This window comes from Silurus aristotelis, assembly GCF_946808225.1.
Source record: "Silurus aristotelis genome assembly, chromosome: 19".
Taxonomy (NCBI): domain Eukaryota; kingdom Metazoa; phylum Chordata; class Actinopteri; order Siluriformes; family Siluridae; genus Silurus; species Silurus aristotelis.
In genome coordinates, this window is record NC_139592.1 from 12,589,250 (window position 1) to 12,609,353 (window position 20,104).

At 37.4% G+C, this 20,104-nt stretch overlaps 2 protein-coding genes and 1 long non-coding RNA gene across 3 annotated transcripts in view; 1 reads left to right on the forward strand and 2 right to left on the reverse strand.

The window, feature by feature from the left end:
- cables2b (Cdk5 and Abl enzyme substrate 2b) overlaps nt 1-4,202 on the reverse strand; it is a 30,968-nt gene extending 26,766 nt beyond the window's left edge. The window contains exon 1 of the mRNA XM_083570204.1: nt 3,445-4,202. Within this exon, the coding sequence (XP_083426330.1) occupies nt 3,445-3,926 (482 nt within the window). The 5' untranslated portion in view covers nt 3,927-4,202. The remainder of the gene's footprint in view (nt 1-3,444) is intronic.
- Nucleotides 1,699-5,765, forward strand: LOC310741894. The gene is made up of 2 exons (XR_014538087.1): nt 1,699-2,261; nt 2,317-5,765. It is a non-coding gene; the product is annotated as an uncharacterized lncRNA (long non-coding RNA).
- A 52-nt stretch (nt 5,766-5,817) lies between these two features.
- On the reverse strand, nt 5,818-19,461 carry ccm2l (CCM2 like scaffold protein). Its single transcript, XM_083570187.1, has 10 exons — nt 19,193-19,461; nt 17,237-17,404; nt 16,139-16,222; nt 15,854-16,037; nt 14,877-15,511; nt 13,458-13,587; nt 11,736-11,799; nt 11,246-11,405; nt 10,705-10,843; nt 5,818-7,759 (listed from the first exon to the last, which is right to left on the reverse strand). Exons 1-10 carry the CDS (start codon nt 19,220-19,222, stop codon nt 7,497-7,499), a joined length of 1,857 nt encoding a protein of 618 aa, XP_083426313.1. The 5' UTR covers nt 19,223-19,461; the 3' UTR covers nt 5,818-7,496.
- Nucleotides 19,462-20,104: the final 643 nt, after the last annotated feature.

Below are 20,104 nucleotides of genomic sequence, written 5' to 3' on the forward strand. Positions count from 1 at the left end.
CTGTCCACCAACGTTTACCATCCAACCTGACAGAACTGGAGAGGATCTGCAAGGAGGAATGGCAGAGGATCCCTGAATCCAGGTGTGAAAAACTTGTTGCATCTTTCCCAAAAAGACTCATGGCTGTATTAGATCAAAAGGGGGCTTCTACTAAATACTGAGCAAAGGGTCTGAATACTTAGGACCATGTGATATTTCAGTTTTTCTTTTTTAATAAATCTGCAACAGTGTCAACAATTCTGTGTTTTTCTGTCAATATAGGGTGCTATGTGTACATTAATGAGGAAAAGAAATGAACTTAAATGATTTTAGCAAATGGCTGCAAAATAAAAAAGAGTGAAAAATTTAAGGGGGTCTGAATACTTTCCGTACCCACTGTATATATATATATATATTGTACAAAGTTCTATAGTAAACTATCATACCAGGCACACAATACTGTCATTTACACTACTATGCACTCTTACACTTTTTGTACATTACTGAACTGTATCCCTATTTATTACCCACACTGTCTATACTGTTTCACATTGTCTGTATTGTCTTGTATTGTCTTGTATAGTCTTTTATAGTCTGTTTTTGTCTTGTCTTGTCTGTTTGTCATGTATAGGTTTTATTTATGTCTGTACTTTTGAGTCACGAACAGCTGGAACCAAAATCCTTGTGTGTGTCAACACACTTGGCAAGTAAACCCGATTCTGACTTCTGAAAAGCAGACAGCGAATAACTGAATAATATTTACAGAGGGCAGATACAAAATCCTTAAATATTAAATGATAAATAAAGTACAGAGGATACTTATCAGATAAGAGAAATCAGGCACAGTGATTTATTGTCTGTGTGTAACTAACACTGTAGCGGAGAAGCATTGCAACCCAATGCGCCAATTAAGCGATGTCTGATGTGAATGCTGGTTCGGCCTGTCTGGATTCTTTTGATGAGCGTTCCAAAATGAAATGTTTCAACTTTACATGCAACAATGCACGCAAACACTGAGCCAATTGGCTTTCCATAGCCCTCATCATGCTGGGTTAATATGTCTCAATGTGATTTGATTTTGAAGTAAAAATTGCTGTGATTTAGCAGCATTTTTATTAAACAGAACACACTTTGTCTTCCTTACTCACTGCGACCATTGACCACAAATGTACCACACACACACAAACACGCCTGAAGCACAATTTGTAGGCTGACCCTGGGGAGGAACAGCATCAGAAGACTAAACTGCTAATACACGTTAAAACCTGTGGTGAATACAAATACACTGTTCGAAGCACGTGTTTAATATTATGTAATAAGTGTTAGAGCCATAATCACTAAACAAACAACAACTCAGGGTATGAAATGACCAAATGGAGCCAGTGAATCATGGCTACGTGTAATATCCTGATCAAGTGACTCATTACATGTTGAGAATTGATCAAATTGTTTGGGCTTCGATAAGGGTTTCCCCCTTCCGATGATGGGTCAAAAAAAAAAAAAAAAAAAAAAAAAAACCTGTGTGGTCTTTACACTGAAAGCACTTGTGGTGGGGCACATGTCAAAAAGTGGTGGGAATATTTCCTTTAAACTCTGGAAGGACACACAACATTCTTTGCCTTATATGGGCGTTTTCACCATTTCCCTAATATGGTTTAGGTTTTATACTCAATTGCATGGGTTTATTTATACCAAAGAGCAATCACTCAAATACATGTACATAGATTTAAGATCTCAAATCCAAGCCAAAGCCAACTCACAAAATTTTTTTATTGCTATTTAATCAAATATTTGCGCACTGCCTATTTTTTAAATAGCTCTGATCTTCTGAGAAACCGCGTTATAGAAATGTGACAGTCAGTCAGTCTGGTGCGTCATGAATATTTCTGTCTAATGAAATAACACACAGTGAAACTTTCAAATTTGACAGAGTAATGACAGACATGTAGTACATTTTATACTACATATATTATATAAAACTCCACAGCTTTCCCATTGTCTACACACACCAGTTGCTATTTAAAATCTTTGCTCCCTAAACACATAGAAACACTTCCATCTCCTGCACGCTTTATTTTTTTTCACACGTGAGGCTGTTTTAGTGCACTATAAGCCTCCTCTAATGCTGGACTGAGAATACGTTCAGACCTGCACAAAGTGAATGGCTTGGGGATATACCAAGTCCCATGGCGTGCTTTGATCTCTCCATGGGCTAGTTGCAAAATGTCAAATTTCTAACTACTGAAAACCTCCTCCTAGGTTTTTGATCAAGCATTGCAGATGTGATCAAGCATTGCAGATGTGATCAAGCATTGCAGATGTGATCAAGCATTGCAGATGTGATCAAGCATTGCAGATGTGCTTCGAGTGCTACTCTTGCCACCAATGATAACCGTAAACACACCCCTTCTGAGAAAAAAAAGCCAGATGCTCCCACTTCAACAGTGTGCATGCACACACCAAACCGCTTATCAGCCAGGGTGTGGGGCAGAGGTCTCTCGCTGTTTTTGGTCCGATTAGACAACTAAATTGGAGTTTAGAATGCTTTTGCCTAATGAATCACCGGGTTTAAGTAAACATCGAAAAGGGGGGTTTGCACACTTTACAGGCTGCTCATCAATGAAAAGGTTGTGCGTTCTTCTACCACATGCTCTGTTTAGTCTCTTGCAGTTTAATAAACAAACAAACAATCTGATTCAAAGAAACAAAAAGATTCAGACGCCACGACTTTGCCCAAAGAATGCCCAAGTTCGGCACGCCACATGCGCCCTGATCAGGAACTTTCTTCCCCTTATCTGTTTATTTATACCGGTAGAGCCCTTTGCAGGACGTGTAAACACAGGAACGTGTGGGAGTCGAGCGTTTCTTTCTGCTGATTATTACTTTCCACTTGTAAACTAACACTTCACCTGTTTAGGCCCTTATCTGTGTAAGCAGGGTGTGCTTCAACTGATAGGAGTTTCAAGAAAAGAACAGCAACAGACAGAATGATTAACATAAATTGCTGCAAGGTGTGACTGTTTTTGTTTGTATGGTGACCTGTCCAGAATATATTATTCCAACCCCTGCACCAAGTGATCCTGGGGCAGGCTCCAGTATTTCAAATATGTAAGTGAGGGTTACAGGTATATTACTATATTCTAACACTTGGCATGTGATGGCAAACCAGTTCATCATTATAGGCATGAAACACTACAAAAATGTCTTATAAATCATAGATCAGATCATATCCAGTGATGCGCTAAAGCTCCTGATCTCCTTTAAGTGTGTGTGGTCAAGTGCACGTGGGTTGCGTAAACACTACAGAACACGGAAGTGAGTGACCAGCGCATTAAACAGCACAGGACAGAGCCGATCATCTTGGCTCCTGTTTCTGTTCCAAATGGTGCATTATAAGTTTACTGTGCAGTAAAATGCGCGTTGATTTGCTTTTTATATCTAAAGATAAAGATCACATGTACTCACCTTTGCCGAGAATCCAGAGATGAAGCGCAGCTCTGGACGGACAGCAGTGTCGGGGACTTTCGCGCTCCGACTGGACTTGGCTGGAGGCTGCAGGGAGTCAGCAGGTTCCCCTGCGAGGAGGAAAACGAGCCCGGAAACGGCTCAGTGCCCGCGGCATGTTCGTACTCCGAGTCTGAGGGCAGCACGAGTATAGGAGGCACGCTGATCCCCAGCAGTGCACTCGCTGCAGACAGGTTAGAGAAGGCGCCCAGCTCGTTCGCCGCTAAACCCACCTCTGCGCCCTCAAACTCCGCCGCGTTGTTTATGTGAACCACCGGACGCCCGTCCAGGGAAATGTTCGTGAGAAATAATAGGGCCGCCCGTCTCTTGCGAGCGTCTTTGCTTTTGCGCGAATGTGCTTCACCGTGCGGGTTGATCGGACAAGCGACCGGCGGACTGCATGCAGCAGCAGCAACAGCCGCCGCCGCCGCCGCCGCCGCCATTCTCCTCCACCGAGGAACACTGAATCCTACTCTAAAGCAGTTCTAGCAGCGGCGCGTGAAACCCCCGCCACGCCTACCCCCAGCTCATTGGTGGTCACTGTAAATTATGGTAATTAGGTGACGCGTGGGTGATGTGATTGGTCTAGGTGGTTCGCCCCGCCTCTCACGCAGCGGGCACACAAAAACAACACAAGGACGTGAGTTGCAGGTACAGTACTCCTGCACACTCATCATTTCTTTCTTATCGTGGCTCTGTTTACTCTCATGATCATTCAGATCTGTGCAGGATCTCGGTTTAATATCGTTTGGCTGCCAGGAATCATCTTGAAGCTCTACGCCAGTCTGTAAATTGTGTCATCTATTGATAATTATAACGGTATATAATTAAGTTCATAGCATATCCTAGATTATCTCTATATATTTATGTCTTATTTGTATATATATCGTGTATAACATTTGTTGTACATGAAATGAACATATATTGTGCCTTAAACACAGCTTGCTCTAATGTAATGTTTCTCTAAATTTTCCTTTTCTCCTATAGATGTTTTCTGCGTTTCTACTTTTTAAAAAAAATCCTTTTTATACATATTTATGTGCACTTGTCAATTTGCACAATGCTAGTATTTTCACTTCTGGTAGATGATAAACTGCATATTGTTGCTGTGTACCTGTACTATGCAATGACAATAAAGATCTATCTATCTATCTATCTATCTATCTATCTATCTATCTATCTATCTATCTATCTATCTATCTATCTATCTATCTATCTATCTATCTATCTATCTATCTATCTATCTATCATCTTTCTATCTATCTAAGTCAATTGTGTAATAGTGTATTTAGTTCAGTGTAACTATAACTAAAGATGAATCTAATTTCTATTTTCATCAATATTCTCTAATAATCTTATAATAATTAGATGTAATTTTCCATACCGCCATAGAAACCTACATATAGACCTAAAGTGAACATAGAAAGCTGACTTTATTTGTAGGCCTAATTGTTCAAGCTAAAGCTCAGATTAATTTAAACGACCAGTCAAATTGTCCCTCCTGAATAAAAAAATAGATCCATCCCATTACAGAAATTCAAATGGTTTCCACTACAAATATTTTTTACAAACCATCAGCTGTTAACAACTAAACTAATATTTACCAAATCGTTTCAGTAAATACCAGGTTTGTGTACATCATTAAAGAATTGTCATCAAATCAAAGAAACCATTGTAGAAATGTATTGGATTTTAGCTGCTTTATGATGTCCATTTGGTCCCTAATGGTATCCACTCGACATAACATGTCATTAATAGAAGTCAACATATTACCAGTAGAGACCATTAGAGTATTCAGTAAAATCATAAAAAATTCCTTAAGGGTTTATATTGTTTTTTGTTTTTGTTTTTATATTGATGGCTAATAACTATATTGACTCTATGACAAATATAACTTTGATACTGGTTGGTTTTAAATTTCAGCTTTGTTGCTAATTAAAAAAACACAAACCTTTCTGCTGCTCAGTCCCTACTTTAAAACTCACTGGTTTATAATTTTTTGTATTAATATATATTGGTAAAATGAGTGTAAAACTCTATACTGTAGCATAAAAAGTAGTTTCATGTATTTCATATACATATAGACATTTTGACCAAATTTTAACAATTCTGAGTGACTTCAGACTATAGAGACCTCTTATTTAACTTTAGTTTCTTTATTTTGTTTCTAAGACCTGGAGAACAACTTTTCAAGCAAATCAGGGTGATGTTTTTGGATTAAGTCTGCAGAGAATAAATGAGAATAGTATTATTGTATTAAAGCACGACTGTCCTTTTGTGCAGGTGCTTTGTCACATTTATTTTGTATCACCACCAACATGAGAACAAGGCAAATAAGGTTTAGCAAGGTTTAATACATGAAGTCTGGTTTTAATAGTCAATGCCAAAAACATACTCAAAATAGTTAGTTATATCATACTTTCATATTAGTTTTTCTAATTATAAACATTTACAAAAAACCTACTTAATATGCTATCTTCTGCACTAGTGTGTGTGTGTGTGTGTGTGTGTGTGTGTGTGTGTGTGTGTGTGTGGGTGTGTGTGTGTTTGTGTGAGGGGCTTTCGGCATGCAACTTCCTAATAAGTCACATAAGTAGTTGCTTAGGCCCTAAAAACCACAAGGGGAAAGCCTAATAAATATAGGCCTATAAGTGTGTCATTTAACATTTAAAACTATAGTTTTACTAAAACAGTGTATCTAATTTTATATTACACATTTGTAATAATAAGTAATATTTTATGGCAAAGTATTATTTTTTTTCTAAATCAAATGTTATAGAAAACATTTGACAAAAACTAGCAAACATCTTATTTCCTGTATCTGATACATTTTTCAAAGTACACATATTTAATATGCAAAAGGGATTCATGTACAATTCATGTAAAATTTAGAATACTTTTCATTAAAGTCTCTTAAATGAAAAAGTAAAACATAATTCATTTTGTTTATTCTGTATATTTGTCACTGGCAAATAGCTCACTCTGCCACCAGTTAAAATAAACATAAATCATAAAATTCTAGACTATTCATTAATCCACAAACGTGCCAAAAGCCACGTCTCATGAGTTTATATTTTAAATGTAATGAAGATATAATGAAAAATTTGATTCCCACAAACACTTATCTGAGACAATGTCTGGTCCTTTTCTCACTCCCCCTGTTTGAGAGCCACCTGCTAGACTCAGGTGGCCTTTCATACAGACTACATTTAAATTAATGACTGGCTATTCAGGCTATTGTTATACATATTTGGCTATTGATATTGATTTGGCATTCATACTGATGGCCAGGTAGCCAGACAAGCTATTGTTTTACAGTCATGGTCATTGGTACAGTCATGGTACAGTCTGCATTCATATTGATGTCTGGCCATTCAAATAGACAGGCGAGTGGCCAATAAAACACGAGCACACACACACAAACAGTTTTCGAGCGATTCTCTTATAAAAACAGATGGACAATAAAACATATAGCATTGTATAAGACAGTAAAGGGAGATATATTGTAACTCTCAGATGTAAAATATACTCAGATTCTGCATCCCGATACAGATCACCAGATCGCTGTCATCACTCCATGCAATAATTTTTCCCTCATTGTTTGCATTACATGCATTCCACTTCCTGACAGGTGTGTCAGATTGCACATGATGTGCTCTTTAACTACTAAGAGCTTCTAAAGAGTAAAAAACAAAACAAAGAACTCACCAACATGTGGAATAAAAACCTCCCATATATCATAAAAGAATAACCATCTACATGCTTTATGGCATGTTCAGTGGACCATATCTTTTAAAATAAACTAGGATTTGCAGCAGTGGATGCAATTGTGACAGTGAAGTTTTAAATCAAGGTGCTGAGGCAAAAGTTATTCTGCTGCTTTGACCCTTTAAAAGACTAGAAGTTACTGTGTCCTATAACATAATTCTTTTTACATACACAAATGTCATGTTGCAAACGAATTTTTACCAGTTCATTTTTAGTTGAAAGCTCATATATATTTCAGGTAGTGATTAAAGGTAGTAGTCCTCTTCCTCAATGTCTCCATCTCCCTCCTCAAATCCGAGGGCCTCGATATCGTGTGCGATGTCACTCATCCGGCTGTTAAAGTCATACGATCCCTCATAGCCTCTGACAGCCGTGGCTGACGTGCTGCTCATGCTCCGCTTGATCCTCCCAAAACTATCTGTCAGAATCCCACCCTCTCGAATGCCGATGCTCTCCAGGAATGTCTCGAAAGTTCCAACATCCTGGTCAGGGATGAAGGGACGCATACCTAGCCATGATCAAGTACAGGAGAAAGAGCAATATATGCATGTCAAAAAGTTTCTAGCATTTAGTAATATTTATAATTTCCCACACAAACCTAATGTAAATTCAAGTCAAGTCAAAAAATTTTTAATGTATTTAGAAAACAAGTATCAGCAGATGAGAACTTGTGCTGGAATAGTCATTTTTGAAATGAATGATTTTTTTGTTTTTGTTTTCAAAATGTTTATACCCCTGTATCATAGCATAGATACAAACCAGTGCGGTTTAATGTAAAAACAGCCAACTGCATCTTTTTGTATTAATCTTCTGCATGCTGCATCATAGAGTGGCAAACCATAACAGAGAAAAGCGCTATCTGCCCTTTTCCACACACTAGAGTTCACAGACACCTGTGATTGGCTAGCGTTGCTATGACTGACAGGTAAGAGGGTATGCTATCCTTCCCAATCAGACAGGATGAAATTTGCTCCCTTGGCTACCAGACATCATCAGGCTTCAAACTGATAATATTTTGACATATGGTTAGATATTGTTTTGTTTTGTCACTCAGTAGCCTACACAACATAAGTTCTAGGATCTAGAATAATAAAACAAAATAAAAATCTGTGGTCCACTGAACAATTTTCCAGTAAGCTCCACAAATGTCCACGCAGTAGGACAATTAAGTAATTAAGTGATTGTATTATATGTCCCATCAAGAAGAAAAAGAAGCCTTTATTTTTCACATACAGATTACAGCACAGTGAAAACCTTAACCTTAATATTCCAGCATCCCACCCCTGGAGCATAAAGTGTTAAGGGCCTTGCTCAAGAGCCCAACAGTGGTAGCTTGGTAGTGTTTCAAGTACAGAACCATGATATTATGAGGCCTAAATTCCCTGCTTTTATTATTCTTTTTACCTAAATTACTCAATATGATTTTCTCATAAATGTTTTTTTCTCACCTCCAGGTTGTGGGTAATGCTGCTCAAAATACACAAGTTTGGTTTCATAATGGTGCTATGCATAACTTGCAAATTATGCAGATTTGTTTGGTGTTTTTTATTTTATATATCACAGGGATATGATTCTTGTATAAAACTCTTTATGAAATGTTACTCCACCTTGACTACTGGCACATTGTTTACAATTAACCATTTTTAATGGCATTGAGGATCAATCTGCAAGGCAGTCAGATGTCAATAATGATTAGATGTTGTGAGCAGCTGTTAGTTATACACTATAAGTACACACACACACACACACACACACACACACACACACACACACACACACACACACACACACACACACACACACACACACACACACTACCCCTTCCTATTTGTACCCTATATATACCCTATACGCTGTGAAACTCACATTTGTTTATGGCATTCCCCCAGAAATAAACACACATGGACACATTTAAGTGATTTTACTTCGAGATTTTCAGATGGAAAAGCCCAAAACATAATTTTTTTAGCTCTGCTTTATATCAAAAGAAACATACAGTGCAGTTGAATAGTGCACAGAATAAATCTGTGTTATGTTTGATGAGGATGTGAACGGACAGATGTAAAGGCCTTGTGAGTTATATAATGGAGTTGCTGTCCAGCTCAATACCAGCAGTTTAATGTCAGTGTAGAAAAAAAAAAAAAAAAAAAGGTCTGGTTGTTTCAAGTTTTTGGGATATATGTGAAAGCTAGATTTAAAGTATTGTTATAGTTATGACTGGCCGTTATGTTAGATGGGAGTGCTTAAAATCTAATTTCTACCAATAGCTCAGCTGTGAAAATATTAGGGCTGAGTAATTCATTAAGCTGCATTCAAATATGAAGATCTTCCCTTTTAACTCCTCTTTGAGCTCATTCTTTTGAACTCAGGACACATGTTGTGTTCACAGGTGTCTTCACTTTCCACAGTTTACTGCCCTCTCAGACTCATGCATAATGATTGAACATCTACAGCCACTGTGAAGTATAACCACAGTAGCCTGTTTAGTCTCTGCCAAGACATTTGTTGTGCGATTGCTTTGCTGATTGTGTTTCAATTCTCATTTCGTTTTTCTCTCCTGACCTAGTTTAATTTGTTTGAACAATCGCCTGTTTTAGGATTCTGACTACAAAATCCTGAGTCAGCATTTGTTGCTCATTTTCTCACGTCACTTCTACTCAGAAAGCCTTTTTCTTATTTTTTGGCTATAATAAGAAAAGTATATAAAAGAGAAAACAGTCCACCTTTCTTGTTGTCACTACATCCATGTCTGTTCTTAACAGAGTTAAAAGTTAAGAGTGCAATCCCAATCAGTGCTGATTATGTGTAATGGATGTGAAAGTAAACCTGGCTTAAACAAATATTTTTATATATGTACTGTATATTTCATAAATATAATCTTAATTATAATCAGTGGTGGAGGGTAACAAAGTATTTTTACCTTATTACTGTACTTTTTTCAAGGATTGGTAAAGTTTTACTTTGTTAATTTCTTTTTACTTCACTACACAAAAAAAGTTTTTAAAAAAATATACTCCTTAGAAATTGTATTAAATGTGACCCTGTCACAAGACCACAAGTGTAACTCCACGGTTCTGGCAAACATTTCATTAAGTAAGGGTATATTTTAACAAAAGAAAACTCTTTCCTTAAAAAGTACAATGTACAGGAGAATGGAACACTGAATTGCACAAATACTTAAAATCTTTTCACAGATTCTCATAAATCAATACTTTTAACTTTAATACTTTTGATACTTAGGAGTAAGTTTTTTTATATGAGTAGAAATATACCAGGAGTACAGATTTTTACTCAAGTCCAGGCATAGTGTACTTCACCCACAACTGGTGATAAAAAAAAATCGCTTACTCACAGCTCGAGCTAGACAACATGTTTGACTGCCCAAGAAAAAAATATGAATAGAGCTGTGTTGTTGTGTATTATATAAGACCGATAGCTGCTTGCTTTACTGACCGAGCAGGAGGAACTTGCGGGAGTCTCCGTAGAGCTGGAGCAGATCTGAGCAGAATTGGTTTATGGGAGCACCGACACGGTACTCCCTCAGCAACACAGCAAACTGCTGAATCTCCTGAGGAGACAGCTTATTGCGTAGCTGGGAACAACACAAACACAGCAAATGCGTAAGGACTGTAACACTGCTGTGAAGCTCATTGGTATGTAGCTCACAGAGAAGAGATAGATATTACATTTAAAGCACAGCTGAACAACTTTGATAAAGAACCAGGACATGCATATAACACTGGTTATGTAATGTGTATTATTGGTTTAAATATTCAATATTATTATGCAGAATATCTAACTATATTGTGAACCAATTTAATAACTTATATGGTATTTCTTATCCATTTAACGCATTTGAATTAAATGAATTTGCTCTCTAAAGGAATGTCTTAGTCAAGACAATCTGCTCGCCTGGATAAACATATATATTTTACTTATTATGTAATTTCATGTGCTTCTCATTAGACTACATACACACGCATGTGTGTCTCACCGTAATCATGTACTCTTGCATTAGCTGCAGGCTTGCATTACTGGGTTCAGAGTCACTGTGTATGGATGCCAGGCTGTGATGCGAGTCCTGATAGCAAAGAGATGAATTCTCACTGTAGTTCTCACTGTAGTATGGTTCAAAAGCATACTGATCGCCATCACTGCGGAAAAAGAAACCACACAGCACAAGCAAAGATGACTAATAGCAAGGGATCTAATCAGACTGATACACAAGGGTGTAATTATAGTTTGAGTTTAGACTACGTGCATGGATACATGCTAAAATGTTTATATTCTATATACTCGAGTGTACAGCCCATGTTACACATTCTGTAAACACACACTGACATTTTTCTTTACAAATGGAACAGCTATATAATATATTAAACTTTGGGAAACTTTTTTCTGTGGCACAATTGTCCTTATGTTTTCTTAAATGTTAGAAAAAGACAGTAAATACATTAATAAGGTCTGGGACACCAGCCACTCACTATGAGCTGCAGCAGCTGAAGTCTGTGTCATAGCTATACGTCATATCTGTCAGACAACTGTCACCTTGAAAGCGCAAAAACAGGAATATCAGAGAAAGAATAGGACAACATTGCAGGCTGATTTAGCAACATGATTTACAAAAAAGGAGATTGCCATTCGTTTGTTCATTCATTCTTTTCCAATAACTGATTTATCCTGTTCAGGATTGCTGCAAATCCCTAAAAGGCCAAGGTCACAAGACAGGAATATAGTTTAGATGGAACCCTTGTTCACCACAAGACTGAGTCGTTTCAAATCTTTCCATGCAGTATATTTTGGTTAATGAATTTTCTGTTTGTAGCCTACAAATGCAGAGTCAATGCAAATGTATAAAATGAATAAGATTTACACTGATTTTTTCCATATGAGGAAAATAGGGAGGGGAATTCTAATAACCTGAAAGTGTGACTATGTCTGGAGAGCAGATATTACATTTAAAGTAGTCCAGTTGCCACCAGCTGAAACAAAATGATGAAGTAGCATTCTTACTTCTTCTTTCGGCTTCTCCCATTAGGGGTCGCCACAGCGGATCATCCGTATTCATGATCCGCGTGTTCGATTTAGCACGTTTTAAGCTGGATGCCCTTCCTAACGCAACCCTCCCTATTTATCCAGCCTTGGGACCGGCACTAAGAGTGCACTGGCTTGTGCAACCCTAATGGCTGGGGTTGGTTCCCTGACCGGTACATTCTTACTATGAGTCTTAATTATAAGTGAAATCGACCTATATAATTAATCCATTAGTAAAATCACCAGGTGTTTAGACCAAAAAATATGACTTAAAGGAACTAAAGTTGGTTTCATATGACAACAGCATTTAAACTAAAAGAGATTTCAATCAAATAGTGATCTACCAGGAAGCAATTTAATATTGAAATTCACGACCACCAGAGCTAGTTTGAGCAGAGACAGCTCACTGTTTTTTAAACCATGATTAAGAGGTTACCAGAAAAGGCTTAGCATACTGGGTGTTTCCGCTGACTGAGTAGGCAGTGAAAATATGTTTTGTGTGTTTGTTATTTTAGCCGAAGAATCTGTTTTTAAAAGGTAAACATGAACCTCTAACCATTACTGCAGATAGAAGTCTGGTCTTGTATGACTCAAAACTGTCTGGGAAAGTTACCAATATTATTTTTCTAATAATATTTTCAGGAATGTTTCAGTATGTCACAGTGCATTCAGTATGCATTCAGATCCCTTTTTTAAATTATTAAAAACATAACAAAAGTATTAAAACCTAGATATGACACTTACTTTTGAGCTACTACCCATTGCCATTTAGAAAGCAATTTGTCATTTTTAAATATTTTAAGACATTTAAATTTTGTATCCATTCCCTAAGTATATCCCAAGTTTTGTTTATAAATTTATTATTGGAATTGTGTATACTAAACTTTATTAACAGTCACATTGCGTCCCTGCAACACCCATGTTTCTTTTGCATGCAGTTTATCCCAGTGCAGATTACCTTGAATTATTTAAAATCTTACTTATTCATGTTTTGTGGGTTTTAGTGTTTGCAAGTATACACAATGTACTAAAGAAAGGAAAAGGACAACACACCAGCCCAACCCAACCATTGTATTTCCAACACCTGCATGTTTTAAAGTGTCATTTCTGATCTTTGTACAACAGACAATAAGTCATAAATTGACAGGATGTGCTATGTTTCAATCACTCACTTCTCTGTAGCCAATAGCGGTCAGGCATGGTGTAGTGATACCCAGCCCTGTCCACACACTCAATGGTCTGGTGTCCATAGATGATTTGAAACATCTGACAGATGAGTGCGCAGTACTCCTCAGCAGCATCCTGTGTGTTTGTGTATGTATGCATGAACACAAAGGAAATAAAAATGTTAGGAAAGCAGTGGGAGATTCAGCTAAACTAACATACGATGCACAACACACAAACAAAGAAATGCACATGACTTAAGCACCTGCACTAACAGTCAAACTGAGATCCAGGACAGCGACAACATATTATTCTTAATACTGACCATAACTACTTAAATTCCTGACACAGTACAGTGTTATAAATCTCAGTATTATACTGAAGCATAACTTTAGTCTGTTTAAGCTGCTTACCTGTCTGCTGCAACTTTACACATCAATACTTAACGCAGACTGAAAGAAAGAGATTACAGAGGGAATGGCTGCTCCTGTCTAATGCTAAACTACATTCAACACAACCTTCCATTGTTTTTGTATAAATCCATCCATCCATCCATCCATCCATCCATCCATCCATCCATCCATCCAATTATCCATCCAATTATCCATCCAATTATCCATCCATCTATCTATCTATCTATCTATCTATCTATCTATCTATCTATCTATCTATCTATCTATCTATCTATCTATCTATCTATCTATCTATCTATCTATCTATCTATCTATCTATCTATCTATCTATCTATCTATCTATCTAAACCTATTTACACCCTATTAATAAACAAACAAACAAACACACAAATAAATAAATAAAATGCTTCAGTTACATTTAAATTATAAGAATATCAGTGGTTGCCAATAATAATGTCACTCCCCCTGTCCAACTCATCCAATTTAGTTCATCATATGACAGCTACGGCCCTTGTAGCCAACAAGCCAACTGCATCTTTTTAAACACATTTAGAGGAAATCATTATCCTTCACACGTATGAGCTCACAGACATCCATATTTGTTTAGTGTCACTCTGATTAATAGTTTAGAGAAAGTACATCATCCGTTCTATCCAGAGTGCACAGCCAATTCTTTACTATTTATGTTTTCTACAGGAAATGTACTGCTGTGGCATAATTGATATTTGAGCTCATAGTCTCTGGGTGATAGGAGTGTTTCTGTTGCACCATTGGGAAGTCTTTTATTTATTTATTTTTTTCATCTATAATTTATTTCAGTGTAAAATTAAACGACTTACCCAAATATACACTTTTTACAAGTATATACATTTGGAGCTATTTTTCCAAACCCAATACATCCATGTTTTAATCCACCCATCATCCTTATCACCATCCTTATCATCCTTATCCACAGTCTTATAATTACTTATACTCTACCTGTCCCATGACCATACTCCACCTGTGATCGCTTACCCTGTTCTCCACAGCCAGTACGACTAGGTTGCAGTAAGCATCAGGGCATGGTGTAGGTTCCAGGGGATTGTGACTTCTTCTCTCCCAACTTCCATATGACTTGCCTCTCTCCCAGCTTCCCATGAAGGCTTGCCTGCGTTCCCAGCTGCCCCCGTGGCCATGCTTCCTTTCCCAGCTGCCTCCTGCTTTCCCTCCAGGTCTGTTTCTTTTCTCCCAACTGCCCCCCACACCTCCCCCACCTTTGCCCACAGGACCACGGCGTTCCCAGCTGCCTCCTACAAGCCGTCTCTCCCAGCTCCCGCTCATGGGTCTCTTCTCCCAGCTTCCTCCACACGGCTTGCGGGTTTGGCGTCGTTCCCAACTGCCCCCGACCTGCCTCCTTTCCAGACTGCCACCTCCACCGTTGCCTCCTCCCCCTCCACCAGCAGACCCTGCTCCAGCCACACTGGTTCCACTCTGCTTTGACTCATGGCGAACCAAAGGCTTCCAGTCCACACCACAAATTGTGTGGCGTCGCTCCATGGTGCCCCCTGCAGGCCGAGGGTCAGCATTGCTCATGGTTTGTCTGCGGCCTTCTAGGCCTGTAGGTCTTTTCTCAAGGCTGTCCCCTGCTATAATGGTATCCACATTCAGACCTAAGGCATATACAGAAGGGAAGGATGAAGATGTCAGATATATAGTCTATTGTGCAACAAAAATACTCTCTGCTGCTGCATAAAATGATGTTTTGTAGAAAATCTTCATTATGGAGGTATATGCACTGAAACGATAATTAACTGGCAAATAACTTTTCTCTCCTTCCATTCTGTTATCCATATATTCATGTCCACCCACAATCAAGCCACATTGTTCCAATTCCTGAGTGGAGCTTGAATCTAATTCAATGTTATATTGTGCAATGTATATTTACATCACAAGCAATCACTAGGAGATCCACTGTAGCACAAACCACCAGGTCACCCTAATCATTTCATCACCTGTTTTGAGCACCAGCAGGTGCAGAGCATCGTCCCGCAGATAGGAGGCAGCAGCTATCTCATGCGTCGGGATTCGCAGAAGTAGTTTCTCATTGTCTCGCCAAGTGAGCAGCAGACAACGTGCTGATAAACTGAGAATGCAGTCCTGCTCTATAGTTGTATGAAGAGGCAGGACCTTTAGCTTCTACCAGAGATAAGCAGAGAGATTTACTTACTGTATTTTTGAGACCTGAAAAATGTTTAAATATTTTAGGCTCAGAATGAGTGAGAGAAGGACATCCTCACCCTGGCAGTGTCCAGAAGCTGCAGTAGTTCATCTCGGCTGGAAGGGTTTAGGGAGCAAGACACCCATGTCAGATGACCTAGAAACTGAGAGTTACATTTGAAGAGAGTTATATTTAGCTATATTGATTACTTGTATAGAAAAGCAACCATAGTAATAGTAACCGTAACTGTAATGCAAGTTAATATTAAAAAACTGTTTTAGATTGGGTACGAAAAATGAATACAATGTGGTAACATTATGTTCCATGAACAACTGTTTTTCCCTAAAACTCTAATGAAGTTAAAACCCCAATAACTGTTCATATGTTAAATTTTTGATGCAAAGGCGTGTTTAGGACAAAGGGATTTACACTTCTTGCTTTCCTGTTTTTTTTTGTTTTATTTACTTCTAAAAGAGGAAAAAAAAAGAGAGCATTTGTAAGTGGAATCACTACTTTTATGCAAGTGTTATTAACCTGAAAGATGTCCTATGATAAAAACTGGAACACTGAAATGGTTTAAAAATTGCAATGTCATTCAACTATTAAAATTGTAAAAAAAAAAAAAAAAAAAACATTTCTTATGTGCGAATAAATGTCGTATAAGCAGAATCAAACACTAGGGGATGAGTTGTTAAAGGAAAAATAATTCCCAAATAATTCACATAGATCATTTTACCCCCAAAATAACACGATCTGTTATGTTTTTTTATATAACAGCAAACAGTGCGTGTTATACTGTATTATAATCTGATTTATTATGCTTTAATATTATTTATTCCATTATAGATGATAGATAGATAGATAGATAGATAGATAGATAGATAGATAGATAGATAGATAGATAGATAGATAGATAGATAGATAGATAGATAGATAGATAGATCCAACTCAATCTGTTTCATTTGAAGTCTTATATATTGCTTATCTTGTAAGCAATAGAGCAACCACAGTTGTACATTGCAATAATATTAATATTAAGAGGTATACTTCAAACAGCTATTAATATAAACTCAGTTAAATTTAATATTAGTTAATGGCAACTGTAGAATAAGCACTTTTCCATACTGGACCCACTGGGCTCTATTAGAATTGTGGCAATTTTCAGTGAGCACCTGACCTTCACTTCCTTCTCCACATAGTCATAGATGAGGCGTTCAGGGTGGATAAGAAAGTCGGGTGGGAACAAAGGCACCGTGTGCAAAGGCCTGCGATATGCACTGCCCCTGTCCGCCTGCCTTCGTGCTGACTTTGGGAAGACCAGACGCTTAATTGGTAAAACAAACCCCTGAATAAGCACAAGGAACAAAAATTTGGTACGGTAAAAACAGATATAATATCACGCCAGCATTTGGGTTGATTATGGTATACAATACACAGCATAAAACATCCACTTTCATTCACTTTAATATATAATAGGTGATTTATTGCTATACAATCAACATGTACATTTCTTAAGGCAATGTCCCTGAGGAAACCTTATCTTTAGACATTACATACACATAAGAAGATATATTAGTAAAAATATATCACTTGTGGCATTCCATTGAAAGCTTTCAATGTGCCTTTGAAAATAAATAGGATGACAAGATTAAATCTGAGATGTTTTGCATTTAATCAATCAATACATCCATTTTATTTAGAATATAACAACTCATTCAGTGATGTCCCAGCTTTTTTTTCCTTTTTTTTTTTTTATCTGCAAGCACTGCAATTAGCTTTTGCTATTTAATTAACTACTCTTGCCCAAGTTCAGGTACTACAAATCATTAGAGAACTGCTGTTATTCCCTGCTGGGACTCCATCCGGGGAAAAGCAGAGAGAGAGAAGAAAGACAGCTATCATTGAGGACTCATGTCTCCTGCAGTGTGGACCAGATGAGATAACAAATGTCAAATTAGCCACATGCAGACTTGTACATGTGTGAGACAGTAAGAGCGGGAGTGTATAAAAAAAACCCCACACCATATTTTAATGTGTTGCAAGATGAGACATTTAAGATGGATGAGAAAGTCAGCGTTCTCGCAGTATGCTCGCTAATGACCTATTAATCATCCTCACTTCATCATCGAGTTTCAGTGTGAAGATGAAGCCGTGTGTTCATGTGGATTTAAATGCAGGCATCGATCAGGCGTTTCAGCCAGTGCATGTGTAAATGTGTGGTGTATGTATGTGTATGTAAATGTCTAATAGTGCCACTTGGTATATGTTATTCTTTGCTAATTGTATATTAGCAAATAAATAAATAGGAATACAAAAAAATATTTACAAATCATTAAATAATTAATAGAAAAGCTTTATGTTGTCCCCTAAAGAAAACTGGTTTTATGTAGATCCAGTAGAGGGCAGCCCCTACAATTAGATGTTCTGCAATATAATAGTTTGTTAAATGTCTTCTGATTCTCCTAAACAACCCTTTTTAATGAATTATCTGTCCTGCTTTAGCACATTGTTTAAAATAGTAGTATTTAAGGAACAAAAATTCACTATGCCAAAAACCATGAAGGGATTTTTTTTTCAGGTGTTTGTAGGCAGGAATATCCAAAAGTCCTCATAAATAATGGCAAACGAAAGCAGAGTCCTGCTCTACATTTAAATCTAAAGATCTTACGAAAACAAAAAGAGAAGAGAAGGTCTACATGAAAACATTGACACTAAATAAGAATCAACTAATTTGCACAAGCAAATCTGAATAGCATTGTGGTTTAGCATACAGTCTGAAATGGAAAGAGAGACATTTTAAGTCGGAAGGAGGAAATGTTTGGTAATACACTCAAACCACATATTAGTTTGGTTTGAGCAGATCAACATATAAAAAAATATCCCACAACTAACTGTATGAGTGTGGGCAAGCTAATCAGCTCATTACAAACCCAACAAGAACAACACACACATACACTGGTAAAAAAGAAAGAAAATTGAGGTATGTCAGTCATGTAACATGAAAAAGTAGAGATACAATGGCAAGAGTGTCATGGGACCACCTAAAGCTTCTTATATATTTATATATATATTACGTCCAGGTATTCAGGCATTTGTAGAACACCTCAGCTGGTAGAAAACAAGCAGACCTTACCTTCTTGAGTTTCTTGGGCTCATAGTCCATGTCAACTGCCAGTTTGCAAATGAAAATAATAGTATTTGAGTGTGTGTGTGTGTGTGTGTGTGTGTGTGTGTGTGTGTGTGTGTGTGTGTGTGTGTGTGTGTGTGTGTGTGTGTGTGTGTGTGTGTGTGTGTCTGGCTTGATCTTAGATTAGCCCCCCTAGCAGGACATCACAACCAAAGCAGGAAATCAGCTTCCTGTTGCAAAGGAAACTCCACCAGAGAAGCCCTAAGTTCTCCTGAAACAGCTCTAAACTGAGTACATAAAACACACACACACACACACACACACACACACACACACACACACACACACACACACACACACACACACACACACACACACCCACACACACACAGGAGAGAGAGACACATAAAAATAAATTTGTCTTAACAACATTAGCCATAAGCCAAAACAAATGCTGTTAAATAACCTGCTGAAATGTAACAAATGATATTCAATGCTGACATTCAAAATTTGTATCTTATTTTCTTAGTATAAAATCACTAATAGCAGAAATTACTTATTTATTTATCTAGAAACAGGTGTTAAATCAAGTGAGGCCCCAACTATGTGGAAGCAGTTGCATACAAAATACAGTAGGCATGTATGTATGTATGTATGTATGTGTGTATGTATGTATGTATGTATGTATGTATGTATGTATGTATGTATGTATGTATGTATGTGTGTATGTATGTATGTATGTATGTATGTATGTGTGTGTATGTATGTATGTATGTATGTATGTGTGTATGTGTGTATGTGTGTATGTATGTATGTATATGTGTATGTATGTATGTGTGTATGTATGTATGTATGTATGTATGTATGTATGTGTGTATGTGTGTATGTATGTATGTATGTATGTATGTGTGTATGTGT